Source organism: Tupaia chinensis, unplaced genomic scaffold (assembly GCF_000334495.1).
Source record: "Tupaia chinensis unplaced genomic scaffold, TupChi_1.0 Scaffold000478_3, whole genome shotgun sequence".
Lineage (NCBI taxonomy): Eukaryota > Metazoa > Chordata > Mammalia > Scandentia > Tupaiidae > Tupaia > Tupaia belangeri.
Genome location: NW_006159990.1, coordinates 1,333,037 through 1,353,719, shown reverse-complemented (window position 1 = coordinate 1,353,719; position 20,683 = coordinate 1,333,037). Strand labels below are relative to the sequence as shown.

Below are 20,683 nucleotides of genomic sequence, written 5' to 3'. Positions count from 1 at the left end.
AAAAAATTGTTTTGGAAACACAAATTTCTAAAAATTCCAGATTTAAGTGTTTTTTAAAATTTATTCAACAAATTCTATTATGTGCTTCTGTGTGCCAGGCACCATTCTACTTCTGGTGGATATGGTATCCAGACAGATTTTCTATTTATAGAAGGGGTACTTTCATGGGGTAGTTAATGAAATGATAAGAAAATTTTAGATAGTGCAGAGAGCTAAGAAGAAATATGTTTTGGAGTTAAAGTTATCGGGACTTGTTGGTGGATCATTTGTGGGTTTATGGGAGAGAGGAACTCAGGTTTCACTGTTGTTGAGAACAATATGAGATGTCTGTTACGCATACGAGTGAGAAAGTTAGGCAATAAGATAAGTGATTTGAGAGCACAGAGTGGTGATAAAATCAGAAATAGAATTTGGGAGTTGCATAAATAGGTCCCCAAAAGCCACAGGACTTAATGAGATCACCTACGGAGACCATTTTATATGTATAATAAAGGTTTACCTGTAGTATATTGCATTTATACTTCATTTTTATTTTGTTTGTAATTCTAGCCTCTGCTACCTAGTTCTTTAACAGTTGAAGATGCGGCCATGTTGCTGCAGCAGGTGATGAGAGCATTCAGCAAACAATCATCAGCTGTAGTCTTCAGTGACACTGTTGTAGTCAGTGAGAAATTTATAAATGACTGTTCAGAAATGTTCAGTGAACTGATGCACCAGAAAGCTGAAAAGGTATGCCATATTTCCTTTCATCTGCTAATCTTAACAGCTTTTTCACATTAAAATCATCTGATGACTTTTGAAAACTGGGATAAGCAGTCTACCTAGAAATGAATGCTTTGTACCATGTATCATTTTCCTTTAATGCATCACTTATTTCCTTTCCCAAATTTGTTTTTCCCCTTCCTTCCCATCAGAACATACAAGTTATAACTTGACGAGTTAATTTTGTAACTTAAGATTCCATAAATGAAATTATATTCTTCACAGTTAAGTCACCTGGGTACTGGTCCAACTTTAAAACATTAACAAAAATGTTTTTTTTATCTATCTATCTATCTATCTATATCGATATATCTGTATAAATACATAGTGCATATCAATCAGTACACAGTATTTTATTAAATCTAACAGAGCCTCATTAATTTTACCTATGTAGGGTGCACAAATAAAATAATTTACTGAGGAAAGAAACTTTGTTACTATCAAAATTGATTAGTTCCTCAAAGTAACTAGTGTCCAAGTATTTTGAAATAGAGGTCATGCCAGATTCACTGTAATGACTATTCAGTTCATGTTTCTAAATGCCAGCACCATCTCCTTATAAAGTCTGCTCATAAGTAGGTAAAGTAAGCTCATGTGTTTATTAAACTGCTAATAAATTCATGAATTTTATTAAATGTGTAAGTAATTATATTTATCTATAGTCCTAAGCTCTTTAATAGTCTAAAAATAAGATAATTTTCTACATTTGGCCTGATACGAAGCAGAAAAGAGTGAAAAGTATACAGATTTTATATTAATAACATACACACCCTATAGCAAAAACCTCTCTCTAAAAAAGAAAAAAAAAAAAAGAAAGAAAAATGAACTACATTGCTTTACTTAAATATAAGAAAACAAATTGTAGTTTTTATTCTTTCACTTAAACCATTATTTTCTCCTTTATCCCCATTTCTGATTTTATTTCTCTGTAGTCATCATGTTTCACTTTGGCCCTCTTAATTGGAGAGGTAGTAGTGACACAGCTGGTACTGAGGAATTTTTCTGTATGTATATTTAGTAATAAAAACTGGAAAAGGTAAGGTAACCAGAGAATAAGCCTTAGTGCATTTCTGTGCTTTATTCCTAAAGTAGATACTAGAATACAGTACATTTCCAACTAAAAAATAGCTTTTGGTAGAAGTTAAATTTTTCTAAGATTTCTAAAAGGTAGGAGTGATTGACAGTTCTAATCTGCTTCATGTGTTTCTAGAATTCGATGCTTTGTCCAGACTTGGAATCCCAGATGCTGTAAGCTACATAAAGAAGAGATATAAGACTACACAGCTCTTGTTTTTGAAAGCTGCTTGTGTTGGTCAAGGACTCGTGGATCAGGTGGAAGCATCAGTAGAGGAAGCTATCAGCTCTGGAACATGGGTTGATATTGCAGTATGTTTTATCTCTTTTCTTCTTCATTTTTACTTAAACCAGTAACCACTGGGTATTTTACTAATATATGACCAAATTTTCAAGACTAGGATGTATCAAGGTGGTCTTGACTTTAAAGGCAAATTCTGGCAGTCATTTTTACATCAAAAATAGTATTATTTATTTATGCCTTAAATCATTCCAGTGTTTGAAAAGTGACCTTGTTCATGTGGCTCTTCAACATCCAGAGTTTTGTTAATCTCCAAACAAGCAAGCAAACAGTATAACACTCACATGAATCCTGATATGAACATCAATGAGAACTCACCATCTTATCTGAGCATTTACAATTGTACTGGCATCAGGCATCCTGTAGCATTTGTTCATCCCTTATCCATTAATCTCTGCTAATGTCTTAACACAAGCTGCTTTGGCACTGATAGTGTTTTACTTCAGTGTTCAGTATTGACCTGCCCTTCATTATGCCAAAAAGATAAGTGTAGGTAAAGATAAATAAACAAGAGGCCAATTCGTTATTTTTTAGTTAGGACTCAGACCCTTTTTATAAAGCAAAAAATTGTTTTGGAAACACAAATTTCTAAAAATTCCAGATTTAAGTGTTTTTTAAAATTTATTCAACAAATTCTATTATGTGCTTCTGTGTGCCAGGCACCATTCTACTTCTGGTGGATATGGTATCCAGACAGATTTTCTATTTATAGAAGGGGTACTTTCATGGGGTAGTTAATGAAATGATAAGAAAATTTTAGATAGTGCAGAGAGCTAAGAAGAAATATGTTTTGGAGTTAAAGTTATCGGGACTTGTTGGTGGATCATTTGTGGGTTTATGGGAGAGAGGAACTCAGGTTTCACTGTTGTTGAGAACAATATGAGATGTCTGTTACGCATACGAGTGAGAAAGTTAGGCAATAAGATAAGTGATTTGAGAGCACAGAGTGGTGATAAAATCAGAAATAGAATTTGGGAGTTGCATAAATAGGTCCCCAAAAGCCACAGGACTTAATGAGATCACCTACGGAGACCATTTTATATGTATAATAAAGGTTTACCTGTAGTATATTGCATTTATACTTCATTTTTATTTTGTTTGTAATTCTAGCCTCTGCTACCTAGTTCTTTAACAGTTGAAGATGCGGCCATGTTGCTGCAGCAGGTGATGAGAGCATTCAGCAAACAATCATCAGCTGTAGTCTTCAGTGACACTGTTGTAGTCAGTGAGAAATTTATAAATGACTGTTCAGAAATGTTCAGTGAACTGATGCACCAGAAAGCTGAAAAGGTATGCCATATTTCCTTTCATCTGCTAATCTTAACAGCTTTTTCACATTAAAATCATCTGATGACTTTTGAAAACTGGGATAAGCAGTCTACCTAGAAATGAATGCTTTGTACCATGTATCATTTTCCTTTAATGCATCACTTATTTCCTTTCCCAAATTTGTTTTTCCCCTTCCTTCCCATCAGAACATACAAGTTATAACTTGACGAGTTAATTTTGTAACTTAAGATTCCATAAATGAAATTATATTCTTCACAGTTAAGTCACCTGGGTACTGGTCCAACTTTAAAACATTAACAAAAATGTTTTTTTTATCTATCTATCTATCTATCTATATCGATATATCTGTATAAATACATAGTGCATATCAATCAGTACACAGTATTTTATTAAATCTAACAGAGCCTCATTAATTTTACCTATGTAGGGTGCACAAATAAAATAATTTACTGAGGAAAGAAACTTTGTTACTATCAAAATTGATTAGTTCCTCAAAGTAACTAGTGTCCAAGTATTTTGAAATAGAGGTCATGCCAGATTCACTGTAATGACTATTCAGTTCATGTTTCTAAATGCCAGCACCATCTCCTTATAAAGTCTGCTCATAAGTAGGTAAAGTAAGCTCATGTGTTTATTAAACTGCTAATAAATTCATGAATTTTATTAAATGTGTAAGTAATTATATTTATCTATAGTCCTAAGCTCTTTAATAGTCTAAAAATAAGATAATTTTCTACATTTGGCCTGATACGAAGCAGAAAAGAGTGAAAAGTATACAGATTTTATATTAATAATCCTAAACATGACTACTCTCCAAATGACTTTAGGCAAGTCAACTTTTAAGTACTTTATCTTTAAAGAAAAGAGATTGGGGGACCAGCAGTTAGCATAATGGCTATGTCGCTGAACTCCCACGTAGTCGACTGGTTTGCCTCCCGGACCCGGTGGCTTAAAACTCACACCGGGCGCGTGTGCGTGCGTGTCCAAGACCCTGAGAGGAGAACAGAGGAGAAGGGATTGCAGCATAAGCCATCCCCCTGGAGGGTGATTTCTCTCTTTCTGTCTCTCTGTCTGTTTCTCTGTCTGTCTGGCAAGCGCACGCGCCCTATAGCAAAAACCTCTTAAAAAAAAAAAAAGGAAAAACAAAAAGAGATTGGTTGATAACCTGCTTTCAAAAGGATACACACAAGTAATACTGTATTACTAACATATACAGTAATACTGTATATATTATGTTAACTACCAGTTATTAAATGATTGCTTTGTTTGTGATCTTTTAATGAAGAAAAGACTGAACATGGTCATCATTTTTCTTCTTTCTTTGGGCTCTTCCCTCTACCTACAAAAATATATTCAGAAAAAGATGACTCTCTTATTTGAACTATCAACATTGAAAGCATTTTTATTTAAAAAAACTGAAAAAGAAACAATAGTATTTTCATCATGAAAATGTATTTCTGTCACTTGTGATTGTAGTAGACTTTCCCATGAGAAAGAACTGCTTTCTGAACTTGGAAATAGTCCATTGTGGTTAACCAACGTTTTTAAAAAACAGACATCATCAAGAGTGAGTCCATAGGAAAGAAATGCTTATATGATTTTAGTATGCTGCTCACATGTCATTTGGGTGGGGTGGGGAATGGAGGTTTCATTATATTTCTGGTAATCTTGAGTGTGCAGATGATATTGGACTCAAGAGTCTTAAAAAGAAAAGGGGACAGGACCAGCAGATGGCATAATGGTTACATCACTGGAGTCCCAAACAATTGTAGTTCAAATCCTGGACCCAGCAACTGAAAAGTCACGCCAAATACGTGTGTGTGCATGCCCAAGATCCCAGGAGGAGAATGGAGAGAAGGAATTGCAGCATGGCCATCCCCCCAGAGTGTGATTTCTCACTTTCTGGCTCTGTTTTCCCAGCAAACGCACACGCCCTATAGCAAAAATCTCTCTAAATAAAAAAAGAAAAGAAAGGGGGCATGGACACCTATTAAGCAACAAAACTAACCAGTTACAGCTGAGGAAGGTTGTGATGAGACTTGCTGTATGTCAGTTGCCCATTAACCAGATATAATTTCTCATTAACCAGTAAAACATACAAAAGCCAAAAAAAAAAGACATTCCCTCATCATTAAAACAATTAGCAAACAAAGAACAGACTGATTTGGAATAAGGAGAAATAGCCTTCTAGTAGCAGCTCTGAGATAAAGCTCTTAGCAATGAAACCAGACAAGATTTGATCATAAATATATAAACAGCTTTTATGTTGTGTGTTTTGAAGTGCTATATATCTTTGCCTACCAAAAAAAAAGCATGTTTTATTTCAGGAAATGAAAAATAATCCTGTACATTTAATCACTGAAGAAGATCTAAAACAAGTCTCCATTTCAGAAGGCATTAATACAAATAAAAAGGATAAAAAAGAGGAGCGAAGAAGGAAGGCAACAGGTAACAAATTGTTATTAGCAAGGAACTTTCAAAATGAGTTTTTTATTTGTTATAATGAACTTTGCATTTAGTAAGCCCTTTGAAGGCCTTTTATTTGGTTGATTCACTTTTTTTTTTAGAATTATTTGTATTTATTTATTTAAATTTGACCAAAGAGGGACAGAATGAGAGAGCACAAGAGAATTGGAAAGTGAGAAAGCAAGCCCCCAGGTCCAGGACTTGAACTGTGCTTGGCCATGTGGGAGTCCAGCGCCCTTTACCACCATGCCACCTGCCAGCCCCATGGTTGAGTCACTTTTAATTTTAACAGCTAATATCAACCAGATCTTTTGCTTAATTAATTGAATTTTAATTATGAAAATGAAAATATTGGTTATTCTGTGTTTTATTTTAAATGAAAACTAACTTAATTCATGACCATGCCTATCTCCTCCTTCCCTCACCCTCTATGTTCTAAACTTGACCAGTTTGTGGTCACCTCAAGGCTTTTGTACTAGCTGTTTCCTTTACCTGAAATGCCTGCCCCAAACGTCAAGTAACTGGTTTCTTTTTTTCATTCAGAACTGGACTCTAAATGCCATTTTCTCAGAAAGATCTCTTTAACACCCTAGGAGAGTACCCATGGTCATTCTCTCTCTCTCTCATTGTCTTGCCAGTTTGTTTTGTAATATGTTTAATATTACTGTAATATGTTTAATTGTTTGAGACCCTCATTCATTTCATTTATTATTTTTCTAGTACCTAGAGCATTACTTGGTATATTTTAGGTGTTCTGTAAATATTTCTTGAATGAATGAATTTCCCAAGGAGACGTTGCTTTTTTAATTTCAAAGTCACTGGAAAATGTTCTAGGAGACACTGGCATACTGGTTACTTGCATTGGAAAAGTAACATATATGTCCCTTACTTTTTAATAGTAGGAACAATATTGTTAGTGCTTTATCAGAGTTTTTAAAAATCCATCTACAATATTTTTCATTAATAAATATATAGATATATAACTTTCTGTCCCTCTGTCTAAACATATATTATAAAAACTTAGTGTTTTTCATGGGACTTCACTACTTTTTTTTTTTTAGGATAGTTTATTTCATCTTCTAAAACCTTTTTCTGCAAAATGGTGAACTATAATAAATTACTTCAGTACATCATAGTGATATTCATAATAATGCATATTTTATAACACTTCAGCTTTTTACATAGGTATTTTAAGCATATCTATCTAATACCAGGAGAAATATCTCAGTGACTTTTTTTAAATTTTATTTACAATGTTTGAGTTTGTTGCACAACTTATTTTAGTCTTTAGCCAGTAAAGGATCAATAATGACATCTGTCTAATTAATCAGTTTGACCATTTATTTAATAAGTGGTCAACATTTATTGAGTATTTTTTATGTTTCAAGCATTGCCATACCCCAAGAGTACAAACATTTATGAGACACACTCAAGAAATTTATAATCTGGTTGGTATGTGAATCATGATGTCACCTCTAAATGTGGACAATCATCTTTTGACCAAGAAGTCAAAAACCAAGAATAAGCAGATGTGTAAAGTATTATAATAGGAGGTTAGTGATGAGACTGATAGCAGAGATGTGCAAATGAGGACACATTTTTGTGAGGGAAGTTAAAAGAGGAGGTGAAGTAATGGGTTTGGTTAAGAAAAGACCAGATAGCTACAGCAAAGAGGTGACATTAGAGGAGAAAAAAGACTGCATTTAGAGCAGACTGATTATCTTCAGTAAATTGCTTAAATTCAGGAGATTTCATATGTTATTTTTTGTATTGATTGAATTTATAAAACTTTTAATAAGAAAACTTATAGTTTAAGAAGAATCTAAAAGTTTCCTTTGCCTCCTGTAAAGTAAAATATCACAATATAGTACCGTCTTGTTAAAGTGGTAAATTTAGATCATACTAACTAATGTCATCTTCCACCAGAGGGCAGCGGAAGTGTGAGAGGAGGAGGTGGGGGCAATGCCAGAGAGTACAAAATTAAAAAAACTAAGAAGAAAGGAAAAAAAGATGATGATAGTGATGATGAATCTCAGGCATCTTACACTGGTATGTACCTTTACTTTACTTTTTCTTTATGTGTGCATGATTTTTTTAGCATTTTTTTTAAGATGCACATAAGTATGTGCATCCCCTTACATAGGTAGTCCTTGTTTTACAAGTTTCAGTGGGCTCAAATTTCAGTTACCACAGTTTAATTAAATGGCATCAGTTCACCAATAACATAGTTAAAATTGCCGTTACCAACTTACCCTGGGATATTGATGAAGTAATTGCATAGAGTATAAAGATTACTGCCAGCACATCAGTCCACAAATCAGTACATAAATAACAGACGCGGATCGTGATCTGTGATAATCATGTCATTTATTTTAAAGTGTGTCAGTGATAGATCTCAGCACATCTTTTATTCATTTTAGGGAGGCACACATACCCACACCCAGCATGTCTTTCAAACTACCAGGGCCAGGATTTAAACCATGGTTGGCCATGTGGTATCCAGACCCTTAGACTCAGCACTCAACCACTATGCTGTGGGGCCATCCCCAAATCTTTATTATTTGTGTACAAATAACAAAGCATGCAGTTGTGTTGACTTCTTGTTGCCCAGTCATAAAGCCATGTGACATTTTATAATACGAATACTGCAAATGGGACTTAGCCAACAAAGATGAAAGTACAGCAAAGAAACGAAAAGTGGTAACACTGGAAATAAAATTGGAGTCAAACATAAATAAAGTTACAGAAGGAATGACTAAGGGAATGCTGACTCTGCCATATGTTCTGTAGACTCTATCTGTGCAGCCAGAAGAACTTAGTAAAGGTTCCTTATTGACAGAAATGAGGAAAGTGGTTGTGACAAAGGGGTGAAAGCATCTTAGAAACTATGAAGTTGGCAAAAAACTTCACATTAAGGAAACTCTCAGAGGTATACCAAAACATCAAAAGGAGAAAGGAAGGCCAGTTCCATGGCCTGGTTATTAAAGCAACCAGCTCCCACGTGGTCAGCCATGTGGTTTGAGTTCTGGCAGCTTGAAAATACACACTGGGAGCATATCATGCATGCCCAAATTCCTAATAGGATAGTGAAATAGAGAAGGGATTATTTGGTGACCATCCATCTATCTCTGAGGAGCACACATGCCCTCTGGCAAATGTACTTGTCCTCTGGGAAATTAAAAAGTAATAATAAAAGGAAAAAAGATAAACTGCTGGAAACTGATCCAGAGTTAGAAAGGAGCATGGTTGAGTCTATGTCTTAGCTATTATGAATAAACAGGACTAGAGAAAATGTGAACCTAGAAGATAAAATGCTGAGTGAAACGAGTCAGGTTGTGAAAGACAAAATCTCTGCTGAACAGACACTGACTGGGTCCTCGCTCGGTGGGAGCTAAAGGACTTGATAGCTTAGAAATAGAGAAAGTAAAGGCAGATAGAAGCAGCATGTAAACAAGTGGAATATGTCATGTTCCATATACCACAGTAGAGTAAACAGTGCCACTGACAATTTAGTATACATGTCCAAAGAAAGATAATACATTTCGAACACAACATAATGTAATATTAAATGTTGATTTAATTATCATACTTTAAAAAACCACATTGTACCCCATAAATTGTATAATGATATATAAATCAAAAATATAATTAAAAGAAGGAGTCTGACTCTTTTTAAAGCAAAGAAAAGATGACTGCTCCATATTATAAGTTATGTGATAAGATGAACTCAAGCAGTGTTCAAACTTTATTTTTCTTTAGTTGCCAGAGGGTGAATGCACTTGCCAGAGAGAGAAAATGACCCTCAGTGGGGTGTGGTTATGCTGCAACCCTTTTTCCTCTATTTCTCTTTCCATCATGATCTTGAGCACACGCGCATGCGCACGTATACACACACACACACACACACACACACACACACACTGTGTTTTCTAAGCCACTAGGGCCAGGATTCATACAGTGGTCAGCCACATGGAATCAAGCTTCTTACACTTAACCACTGCATTGTGCAGCTGGCCCCAAACTATTCTTGATAAGTGTTTACAAGAAAGAAAATATTTTCACCCTCCATGTTTCTAATGTGTTACAGTGTACTAAATTACAAATACTGTTTTTATTTTTCATCTCCTTATACATTTATACCTAACAGTAAGAGCTTTTAATGCTGTCACAATAATTTTTCAAATGCCACAGACCAACCATAATTTTTCCCTTTGATTACTAAGAACACCTGACCCAATTTCAGCTTCATGATCATTTTCATGAACTCCCACTGCCATGCAAAACAAGTATTACATTTTAGAAAAGTTAGCTTCTACAGATTTACTAGGAAAAAATAATTTTATGCACATAGAATTTTTATAATAATATCTAACTGGTTGGTTTCTTGTACCTAATGGGAAGGGTTAATTATATGCATATTTTCTCACTTTTTAGTGCTTGGCTGGGTAGGTTAGGTCTGTAAGTGATACCTTATATTTCTGTCTAACTGAATATGTGATAATACTCTCCTCTTTATCCCCAATGAAAAGAAAATAAAACTTCAAATGATAACAATTTGTGATTTGTATTTCCCTCTCTCCCATAGAGTTTATTACATGTGGGCTATGGCTGAGGGATGCAGATGCCAAATGCTGTCACTACAGCTACTAATCTGTACTTAACTATTTGTTACAGTATAGCTGCTTTAAGATCTGTATTCCAATATGGCTAGATATAGCTACTGTTCTTGATGTGCATGAAACAGTGTTCATATAGGAAAAGTATCTTTGTAGAAACTGCTAGTTTTATCCTTATTTTAAGTAGTATTAAGACTTTCTTGTGTGGGCTTTCTATCCTATGTGGGCTTTAATTTTTTTTTTTTTTGGAGAGATTTTTCACTGTAGGGCGCGTGCGCTCGCCAGACAGAGAGAGACATAGAGACAGAAAGCGAGAAATCACCCCCCAGGGGGGATGGTCACGCCGCAATCCCTTCTCCTCCATTCTCCTCTCGGGATCTTGGGTACGCACGCACACGCGCCCGGCGTGAGTTTTAAGCCACCGGGTCCGGGACGTGAACCACGGTCGACTACGTGGGAGTCCAGCGACATAGCCATTACGCTAACTGCTGGTTCCCCTGGGCTTTAATTTTTAACTGATGTATGAATTTTCTCTCCAGATGTGCTAGAGATTGGGGCAAAAAGTTATTTAAAAAAATACTTCTCTGATACCTGTAATCTTAAATAATTGTTGCATGAGGCATGTGATACTTCTTTTGTGCATAGATTATTGAGAGGAACTATGAAAATAGTAAAAAATCACTCTGCCTAAAATATGTAGTTTTCATGCTTTTCTAAAAGGATTGTATCTCTCATGTAATCTCTGAAATGGAGAATAAAATAGGTTCTCAGCTAAAACACAGGAACAACTCAGTATGAACGATGATTATAAGGCAATGTAATTCAGTAATTTGTGAAACACTTAGAGGAAGCAAATGGAAATCATAGGTTATTTCGTGTAAACAACAGGAATGGAGAGCAAGTCTCAGAAAAGGATAGGACTTGTCAGACTACTCTAAAGGCATGATCTCAACTCCTTACATCTTTATTCATGGTGAAAATTGAGCTATTTTACTTTTATTTTTAAGGTTTTACTTAATAGTCTGAGAATTCATGGTGAAAATTGAGCTTATTTTTAAGGTTTTACTTAATAGTCTGAGATAGCTGGAAATTATCATTTTTATGCCTTTTTACGCCTTTGCAGTTTCTTTCTTTCTTTTTTTTTTTTTTTTTTTTTTGTTGGAGAGGTTTTTACTCGCCAGGAAGACAGAGAAACAGAAAGCAATGGGACCAGCAGTTAGCATAATGGCTATGTCTCTGGACTCCCACGTAGTCGACTGCGGTTCGAGTCCCGGACCCGGTGGCTTAAACTCATGCCAGGTGTGTGTGTGTGCATGCCCAAGATCCCAAGAGGAGAGTGGAGGAGAAGGGATTGCGGCGTGGCCATCCCCCCTGGGGGGTGATTTCTCGCTTTCTGTCTCTCTGTCTCTCTCTGTCTGTCTGGCCAGCGCACGTGCCCTATAGCAAAAAAACTTCTCCAAAAAAAAAAAAAAAAGTCAAGAAATCACCCCCCGAGGGGATGGCCACACTACACACTACAATTCCTTCTCCTCCATTCTCCTCTCAGGATCTTGTGCGCACACGCACCCAACGTGAGTTTAAGCCACCAGGTCTGGGACTTGAACTGTATTCAACTATGTGGAATTCCAGCAACATAACCATTATACACCAACTGCTGGTCCCTATGACCTTCGCAGTTTCTTTTCTTTTTTTTTGTTTCTTTATTAACTTTATTCGATACTCAAAATATTTACAGAAAATATGTCAATAAGATTTGCAATGGGTAAGATTAAGTTCAACTCTGAATACAAAAAGATTGAGGAGGAATCTATACCCAAGGACCAAGTTGAAAATATATGGACAGAAAATTACTAAGAAATAACACTGGGGGTAATGGAGATTCTAACCTGATCTGGTTTTGTGAATTATATAGAAGTATTCTGATAGGTCTAGGAGAAGTTTCAGAAGGCTTGATAAATTTTTCTTAAGCAAACAGTCTTTGTCAGTACAGACAGAAAATGTTGAGCACAATGGAAAACAGATTTTCATAAATAAAACACAATTATTTAAAAACTTAAAATATTGGGACAAGCAGTTGGAGTAAAGGCTATGTTGCTGGACTCCCACATAATCAACTGTGGTTCGAGTCCCAGACCCAGTGGCTTAAACTCATGCTGGGCACGTGTGCGTGTGTGCCCAAGATGCTGAGAGGAGAATAGATGAGAAGGGGTTGTGGCATAGCCAGCCCCCCTGGGGGTGTGACCTCTCATTCTCTGTCTCTCTCTGTCTCCCCGACAAGCACCTGTGCCCTACAGCAAAAACCTCTCCAAAACAAAATTATGTAAGTATTTGTTAAAAGGACAATCAAATTTCACATTGGAAATATTGTCAGCTTTCTATGTCTGCAGTCCATGCTTTTCTAACTCTGTGGGTAGGCATAACATTTCTGCAGTTAACAATTATTTCCATTACAGTAGCTCTATACAGATTCCTTAGCATAGAATTATTTTTGTGAAAGCAAAAATAAATTTTGGGTGTAAAACTGTAAGGCGTGGCTTTTTTTCCACCATCTATTCCTTTTCAAAAAAACAGATATTAGCTTAGATAGTACTAGTAGAGTTTTGATTCATGTGATTAGAAAGATGTTCTTTTTTTTTCTTTTTTTCTTTTTTTGGGGAGGAGAGGTTTTTTTGCTACAAGGGCGCATGCGCTCGCCAGACAGAAAGTGAGAAATCACCCTCCAGGGGGAATGGCCACGCTGCAATCCCTTCTCCTCCATTCTCCTCTCGGGATCTTGGGCACATACGCACACGCGCCCGGCGTGAGTTTAAGCCGTCGGGTCCGGGACTCAAACCGCAGTTGACTACGTGGGAGTCCAGCTGCATAGCCATTACTCTAATTGCTGGTCGCTGGAAAGATGTTCTTAATATAAATATATTCATTAATATAAGTATTCATTTTTATAAAAAAGGAAATCTTCCCTGTATCCATTGTTCAACAAGATAAGTTATTCTCTTCTAAAAGATTTTATTCTATCTACTTTATTGTTTTAGGGCTATTTTCATCATTCAAATTCGATGAAAAGAAAAATATTATTTTCTGATTGGCTTGTAGAAAACAGTCATTTTAAAGGAAATTTAAAAATGAACACTTAAAAGCACTATGTATTCTGTTTTAAAACTTGTTCTCATTTGATATCGTTATTTGACATTAATAATTTGTTGACATAAAACTTAATATCTATGTAAGCAATGAATTAATTTTACTATCTTTTTAAATATGTTAATTAAACCTTATTTGCTTCTTGGTTGTTTACTTGGTTTGTTTGCCTATTGTATTCCCTATTGCTCGTATCTTATAGGTAAGAAGAAGCCAGAGATCATTTTTATGTTCCAGGATGAGATTGAGGATTTTTTAAGAAAACGTGTACAAGATGCCCCCGAGGAGTTTATTTCTGAACTTGCAGAATACTTAATAAAGCAAGTACAAAATATATATTTCGATAGCACTTGAGTGGATTATTAAGTAAAATTTTTACCAAGCCCATAGAAAGCATATATTTGAGTGTTTTCTTTTTAAAGTTTAGCATACAACCTAGCCATCAAATTCCAGTATTTATAGAGACAGTTCAAGAAACATTTGTCAAGTGCCGTAGGCAAGGCATTATGAGAAATAAAAAGCAATAGCCTGAAAGCATCCTCCTTCACTGATATTACTATTTTACAGAAAGTTAGGGAGAAAAACAGTAACACTGATTCTTGCCTGGACTTTCGCACAGCATAAAAAGTACCGTTCAAAAGGAAAAAGAGATCATTTATTAAGTATGATTTGAAAGAAAGTAAACACTCTTACTTTTAGAGAGAATAAAGTAACAAAACTAACCTCAGAAAGAATAAATTTAGTCACTTCTACCTTGTGAATGAACCAAGGTAAATTTATTTTTATGCAAAAATAAAGGAAATTGTGTATAATTTAACCACTACTAACTAATGTGATCATCCCTCAAGTTAGTCCCAGTATGTAAATGTCCATAAATACAATCTAGGAGCCTAGAGCAGCTTTTTGATTAGAAACACAGCTTTTGTACTGAGAATGTTATTTAAATTATACCATTATTTTCTGTATAAATACATTACAGGACTTCATTTTTCATATGTAAAAAATGAAATAATTACTAATCATTTGCTATCTCTTTTTTTTTTAAAGAGAGATTTTTACTATAGGGCACGTATACTCGCTGGAGAGATACTGAATGACAGAAAAGCGAGAAATTATCCCCCGGGTGGATGGCCATGCCGTAGTCCCTTCTCTTCCTTTCTCTTAGGATCTTGGGCATGTACACACACATACCCAGCGTGACTTTTAAGCCATCAAATGTGGGACTCAAACCGTGGTCAACTATGTGGGAGTTCAGCAGCATGCGACATGACTATTATACTACTGGCTGGCCCCCTGCCGTTACTTTTTAAAATTATCTTAAATTAAGCAAAACAAGAATTTTTTAATGCGTTATGTTTTAGTACTTTAGAATTTGAGGATTTAACCTGTAATGCCTGAGGATGGAAAACAGATTCATAGTTTACTGTTCTCCATATTAACTTTATTTTGAATTGTGGAGTTTTTGTTACTGTTCTTGTTGTGTTTAGTGAAATAACTTAGTAATTTAAAATTGAGGAAAATAATTTACTTAAGTTAAAATTCCTGGGGTAGAGGGACACGTTCTTAGTAAACTGGTCTTCACATTAATTTTGTTTTAAAAATAGAACTCTTTCCTTAAGCCTTATTTACATAGTAGTAAAATTTATTATCTACCATATATATTCATAAACTCCATCTATTTACCTTGTGCACAGACCTCTCAATAAGATGTATCTGGAGGTGGTACGTTCAGTATTCATGTCTTCAACTTCTGCTTCTGGAACTGGCCGAAAACGCACAATCAAGGACTTGCAAGAAGAGGTTTCAAACTTGTACAATAATATTAGATTATTTGAAAAAGGAATGAAGTTTTTTACAGGTATACTTAATACTGCTTTTTATTGTTTTTTTATAAATTGGGGAATATAATATTATATAATAATTATAATTTATAATTAATATATTATAGTAAATTGGATGGGGAGGTATTTTATAATAAAGTGCCTTTATTTTCCAGATGACACCCAGGCTGCTCTTACTAGGCACTTGCTGAAGACATTATGCACGGATGTCACTAACCTCATCTTCAACTTCTTAGCTTCAGATTTAATGATGGCAGTAGATGATCCTGCAGCCATTACAAATGAAGTATGTTAGTGATTTGTTTGCTGCTCTTGATATATTTTGAGTCTAAGCACATCTGATTTTCTGTCATCTGAAATAGCTTGAAAGGAAAATAAACTATAGTAAAGAGTTTTAGGAAAATATTTTAGTTCTCATTCAAGTTTAGTATATATTATATTATATACTAAAATATATACTATACTATATATAGTATATATATTATATATGGTACTGTTATATCCTATACTATATACTAATATAGCATAAACTATACTATAGTTGCTAACAGTATTGGGACTTGAAGTCAACCCTTTAACAGTGCTTAATTACTTTAGAATATGCAGGGTTTTTTTTTTCTAATTATTTTTATGTTTGACCTCTTTTTCTCAATGATTTGCTAGTTTCTGAACAGCATTCCAGCCAATTTCTGTAACTTTGCAGTGATTTTCATTTAGTGATGCCATCTCATTTCAGTATTTAGGCAGATGAAATTCTAGTCTCAAACTAAATTGAAAAGCTTATTTCTTTCTTTCTAAGTAATGTAGGGTAGAGCTGTGGCTACCAATTGTCTAGAGGAGGAAAGATGTGGTCTGTTACTAAGAACAAGAGAGTGATTCCTCCTCCTCCTTCTCTTCCTCATCTTTTTAGGTCTCCTCAAGATTGGAGATGTAGGAAAAGTGAGGGAGGCAAAAGTGTCCTCATGTGCCTGAGTGCATAGCCCTGGTTTGATCTAAATCGGCCACGTCAGTCTGCTGCTTGTTGCCACACTAGTGCCATAGGGTTTTTTTGTTTTGTTTTGCTTTTTTTAGGATGTTTACTTTCATGTGACCCACAGTAAGGAATCTTCCTCAGCCACCCACACATAAGTACAACTATTTTTATATATACCTCCCAGCCCTGCAAAATACTGACCCTTTTTTCCTTCTTCATCTCGAGCAGTTGCCTAGACAGTTCCATGTCTCCTGCCCCTGTATCAGCCTCTCCACTGTGAGAAATGCAGGACATCTTGTTCCTTGCCCTTCATGGGCCACAGAATGACTGGTGTGGGATGAGGGTAAGGAGGCAATAAGGTGCCTCTGTCTTCCCAGATACACTATTCCCTTCAGGGCCGGTTTTCAGCCATTCCTAAAGGTCTACTCCAGAAATTTTATCCCAGAAAAAATGATCAGGAATGCCACAGACCTTCACCAGACATATATATGTGGAGCGAGGTACTGAAGAGGTTCCTCAAACTATACAGCATAGGAAGCATCTATTCATGGACCATGCTTTCAGTATTTCATCTTAGAGGTATCTCAGATCTTTATAATGAGGCTCTTCTCAGCGGCTCTGGGGAAGGAAAAATACTTCCCACACCAGTAAAAAGAGAGAGTAGCCTCTTACTCCAACAATTCTGCTTTTTACAAGGTCAGTGATTTTTTGTAATCTTCCTCTTACATTGCTAGAGAAGGCGGCAGAAGTAGGGCTGTATCTAAGCGTCTGGCTGTTGGCTATTGACTAGCTCAATGACTTTAGAAATGTATTTAGTGTATTTTTATCCCAGTTTGAGATCTAAAATTCAAGAGCAAGGTAAATTCCACTCGACATTCTGTTTCATGTTACTGTACTAAGTACACTTTTGTTTTTATTTTTTGTAGGTGTGTTTTGTTTTGTTTTGGCTTAATTCCATATCTACTGCATGTCAAAAGCACAATACTGAAAGAATTTTTCTTTTTCCCCTTATAGGTAAGAAAAAAAATTATAAGTAAATTGTCAGAAGAAACTAAGGTAGTTCTTACAAAACTCCATAACTCTCTGAATGAAAAGGTGAGTAAAATTTCATGATTCTATTATACTTTGCTGTTGGGGCTAGATATTTGTGTTATGAAGATCTCTGGAGTATATGTTTTATCAGAAAAATTGTAAATACAGTAAAAAAAAAAAATCAGTATTCTCCACTCAGATGCCAAATTGGAAAGTAAAGAAAGAGAGCATACTGGGGCATTTTACTGCTTTTAGTCCTAAGTCACAGTTTCTAATTCTGCAACAAGCCATCCTTTTAAAAACTTGTATTTAGGGTATAAAGTTACAAAACAATACTTAATGGCTGATTTCTTTAGGTACCTGTGTATAAACATAAATGACAGTATTAAATACCTTTTCAGAGTATAGAAGACTTTCTCTCTTGTCTGGATTCTGCAGCAGAAGCTTGTGATATTATGGTGAAAAGGGGAGACAAAAAAAGGGAAAGGTAACATTGAATTAATAATTAATTAAATTATTTATTTTAAGAGAGATATTTTTGCTATTGGGCATGTGCACTTGCTGGAGAGACAGAGAAATACAGAAAGCAAGAAATCATTCCACCACCCCCCCCCGCCCCCAGGGGAATGGCCATGGTAATCCATTTTCCATTCTTCTCTTGGGATTTTGGGCATGTACACATACGTGCCTGGCCTGTAACCATTATGCCATCTGCTGACCCTTGATGAGTTATATTCTTAAATGTGGAACATTTCATATATGAAATTTGAATACAACTGTGAATCTTACATAGAAGACTATGTCTAAACAGCTGTAGATTTTCAAGCATATTCAATATTAATATAGTTAAATATTTTTGTGACATTTTTGATAAGTGTTCTTGATAAGTGTTCCTTCATCTCATAGTTAATCAAGTCAGAAACTTTTTATTAGCTTTGAGGCCTTCTTTATAGGACAGGTCAACTAAATCAGTACAATTCTGTTTGATCCACAGCCACTCAAAACAACACACATACTTTGAATATCCCTGATGTGTAGCTTTTTCTTTAATTTTCTAGTATAGTAGTCTCTACATGCCATTTAGAGTCATGTCTCTCCTGTATGTAAAAGTTTCTTTAAAATGATTATGGAATTAGATAATTAAACTATAGAAACCAAATATGAATATAGAAGAACTGAGCTTGAGGAGAACTTGTTAAATCATGATCATGTTTTTGTGTGATTTTGTTTTGATTTAGACAGATATTATTTCAGCATCGGCAAGCGCTGACTGAACAGCTAAAGGTCACAGAGGACCCTGCTCTTATTCTGCACCTCACATCGGTCCTGTTGTTTCAGTTCTCAACCCACAACATGCTTCATGCTCCTGGAAGATGTGTCCCACAGATCATTGCTTTTCTTAACAGTAAAATTCCAGAGGTATTAAATTTCAATATACTTGAAACTTTCCAAGATTTTTGAGGGGATAGATGTAATTATTGTCAACACTCAGAACAAGACATATTAATATCATTTGCCTTCTCTCAAGAATGTGACCAGTGAATTAGGGGATAAATTACAGAAATTCAGCATAGCTCAAGAATCTTTCAGTATTCCATAAGATCCATGGTATCGGAATTTGGAAATTAAGCTTTTAGAAAGGATATAAGAACGTCACATCTTCCATTTCAGCTTCTTAATTAACTTCAGCCTTCAAGGACCAGCTCAAAAGTCTTGGTCTGTATAACTTCTGAAAAACCCATCAACTAAAAGTTACTTGTCTTCTTTGAACTTCCCTATCATTTCTACAGTATAGGACATAGCAAAGACAGCTTAGGGTAAAGTAACCTACATTCATGTTTTACCTCCCCTAAAATGTAAACAGCTTGAGAGCAGGGACCTTGCTAGACTTGACTTCATACTTACATGGCCAGTATTTGATCAGTGAGTATTAGCCAAATAAATACTACTTTATCTGTCCCACAGAACAGATATTGTGTTAACTTTTCTTATTCTTCCTCTTTTCACAGGATCAGCATACTCTTTTGGTAAAGTATCAAGGTTTGGTTGTAAAGCAGTTAGTCAGTCAAAATAAGAAGACTGGTCAGGGAGATGATCCCTCGAGTGATGAAGTAGACAAAGAACAAGATGTCACCAGTGCTACCCGTAAAGAGCTTCAAGAACTTTCTTCATCCATCAAAGACCTTGTTTTCAAATCCAGGAAATCATCTGTAACAGAAGAGTAATGTTATATGGATTTACTTTTGTTGCATTATAAGCATTTTCCCCTGAAGTTAAAAGTGAGTGATCACAAAAAATAGTCATTGCACAAGTCCCCACTCTCCCAGCAACCCCCCATACATACAATTGAGCTAAACATCCATGTTGTACTGAATGTAAATCTTATAAAGACGTTAGCTTTTGTAAAGTGAGTTTTCCATGGAAGTTTCCCTTTTTAGTTTCTGATAGGACATTTGCACTCACCAAATGGACCGAGGGAGGGAAAGTGAGAAAGCACCCCTCAGGGGGAATGGCCACACCACAATCCCTTCTTTTCCAATCTTCTTTTGGGATTTTGGACACACAGGCACATGTTCCCAGAGCACGCCCCTCAAATTCGCCAGAGTAAGGACTTGAACCACACACCCAGCCATGTGGGATTCCAGTTACCCTAACTACCACACCACACCACTGACTATCCCAGAAGATTTTTTTTTTTTTTACATAATTCTAAAATTTAACATTTCTGATTTAGTTTGTTTCTCTTCAGATACTGATTGAAAATAAATGTTCTGATATCTCTAGGAAAGGATTCTTTTGTTATGCTTTTAGAATTCAAGTGATGCTACTGTATTTATACATATTTAGGCAAAAACTTAAAATGTGGTTTTAGAAAAAGGAAAGAAAAACATCTTTGGTGTCAGAATGAAAATAAATTGTGTGTTTTATTTTCAAATTGATAGAGAATGTTGCAAAACTAAACTACAAAAGTTCACAATTCTTTTCTTTTAGGAAACTCTTGCCTTTTTTTCCCATCAGAATAAACTTTTATGTGGTAGGGCTTCAGGGATGCCTTTACCGGTGTCCTGAAAGATCAGCAGGAGGGCCCATTCATTGCTTGCTCTGTCCTCAAGTGAGCTGCTAACAAGAGTGAAAGAAAAAAATGAAGTTTATTGCTAGCAGGTATAAGTCATAGTTATATTGGAAAAAT

General features: G+C 35.4%; 1 protein-coding gene across 1 annotated transcript in view; it reads left to right on the top strand.

The window, feature by feature from the left end:
- Positions 1-20,304, top strand: part of UFL1 (UFM1 specific ligase 1) — a 40,061-nt gene extending 19,757 nt beyond the window's left edge. Inside the window, exons 10-19 of the mRNA XM_006156105.3 lie at positions 550-729; positions 5,755-5,875; positions 7,820-7,942; positions 13,850-13,967; positions 15,342-15,505; positions 15,644-15,774; positions 17,476-17,556; positions 17,895-17,980; positions 18,732-18,912; positions 19,503-20,304. Of these exons, the coding sequence (XP_006156167.1) occupies positions 550-729; positions 5,755-5,875; positions 7,820-7,942; positions 13,850-13,967; positions 15,342-15,505; positions 15,644-15,774; positions 17,476-17,556; positions 17,895-17,980; positions 18,732-18,912; positions 19,503-19,718 (1,401 nt within the window). The 3' untranslated portion in view covers positions 19,719-20,304. The remainder of the gene's footprint in view (positions 1-549; positions 730-5,754; positions 5,876-7,819; positions 7,943-13,849; positions 13,968-15,341; positions 15,506-15,643; positions 15,775-17,475; positions 17,557-17,894; positions 17,981-18,731; positions 18,913-19,502) is intronic.
- Positions 20,305-20,683: the final 379 nt, after the last annotated feature.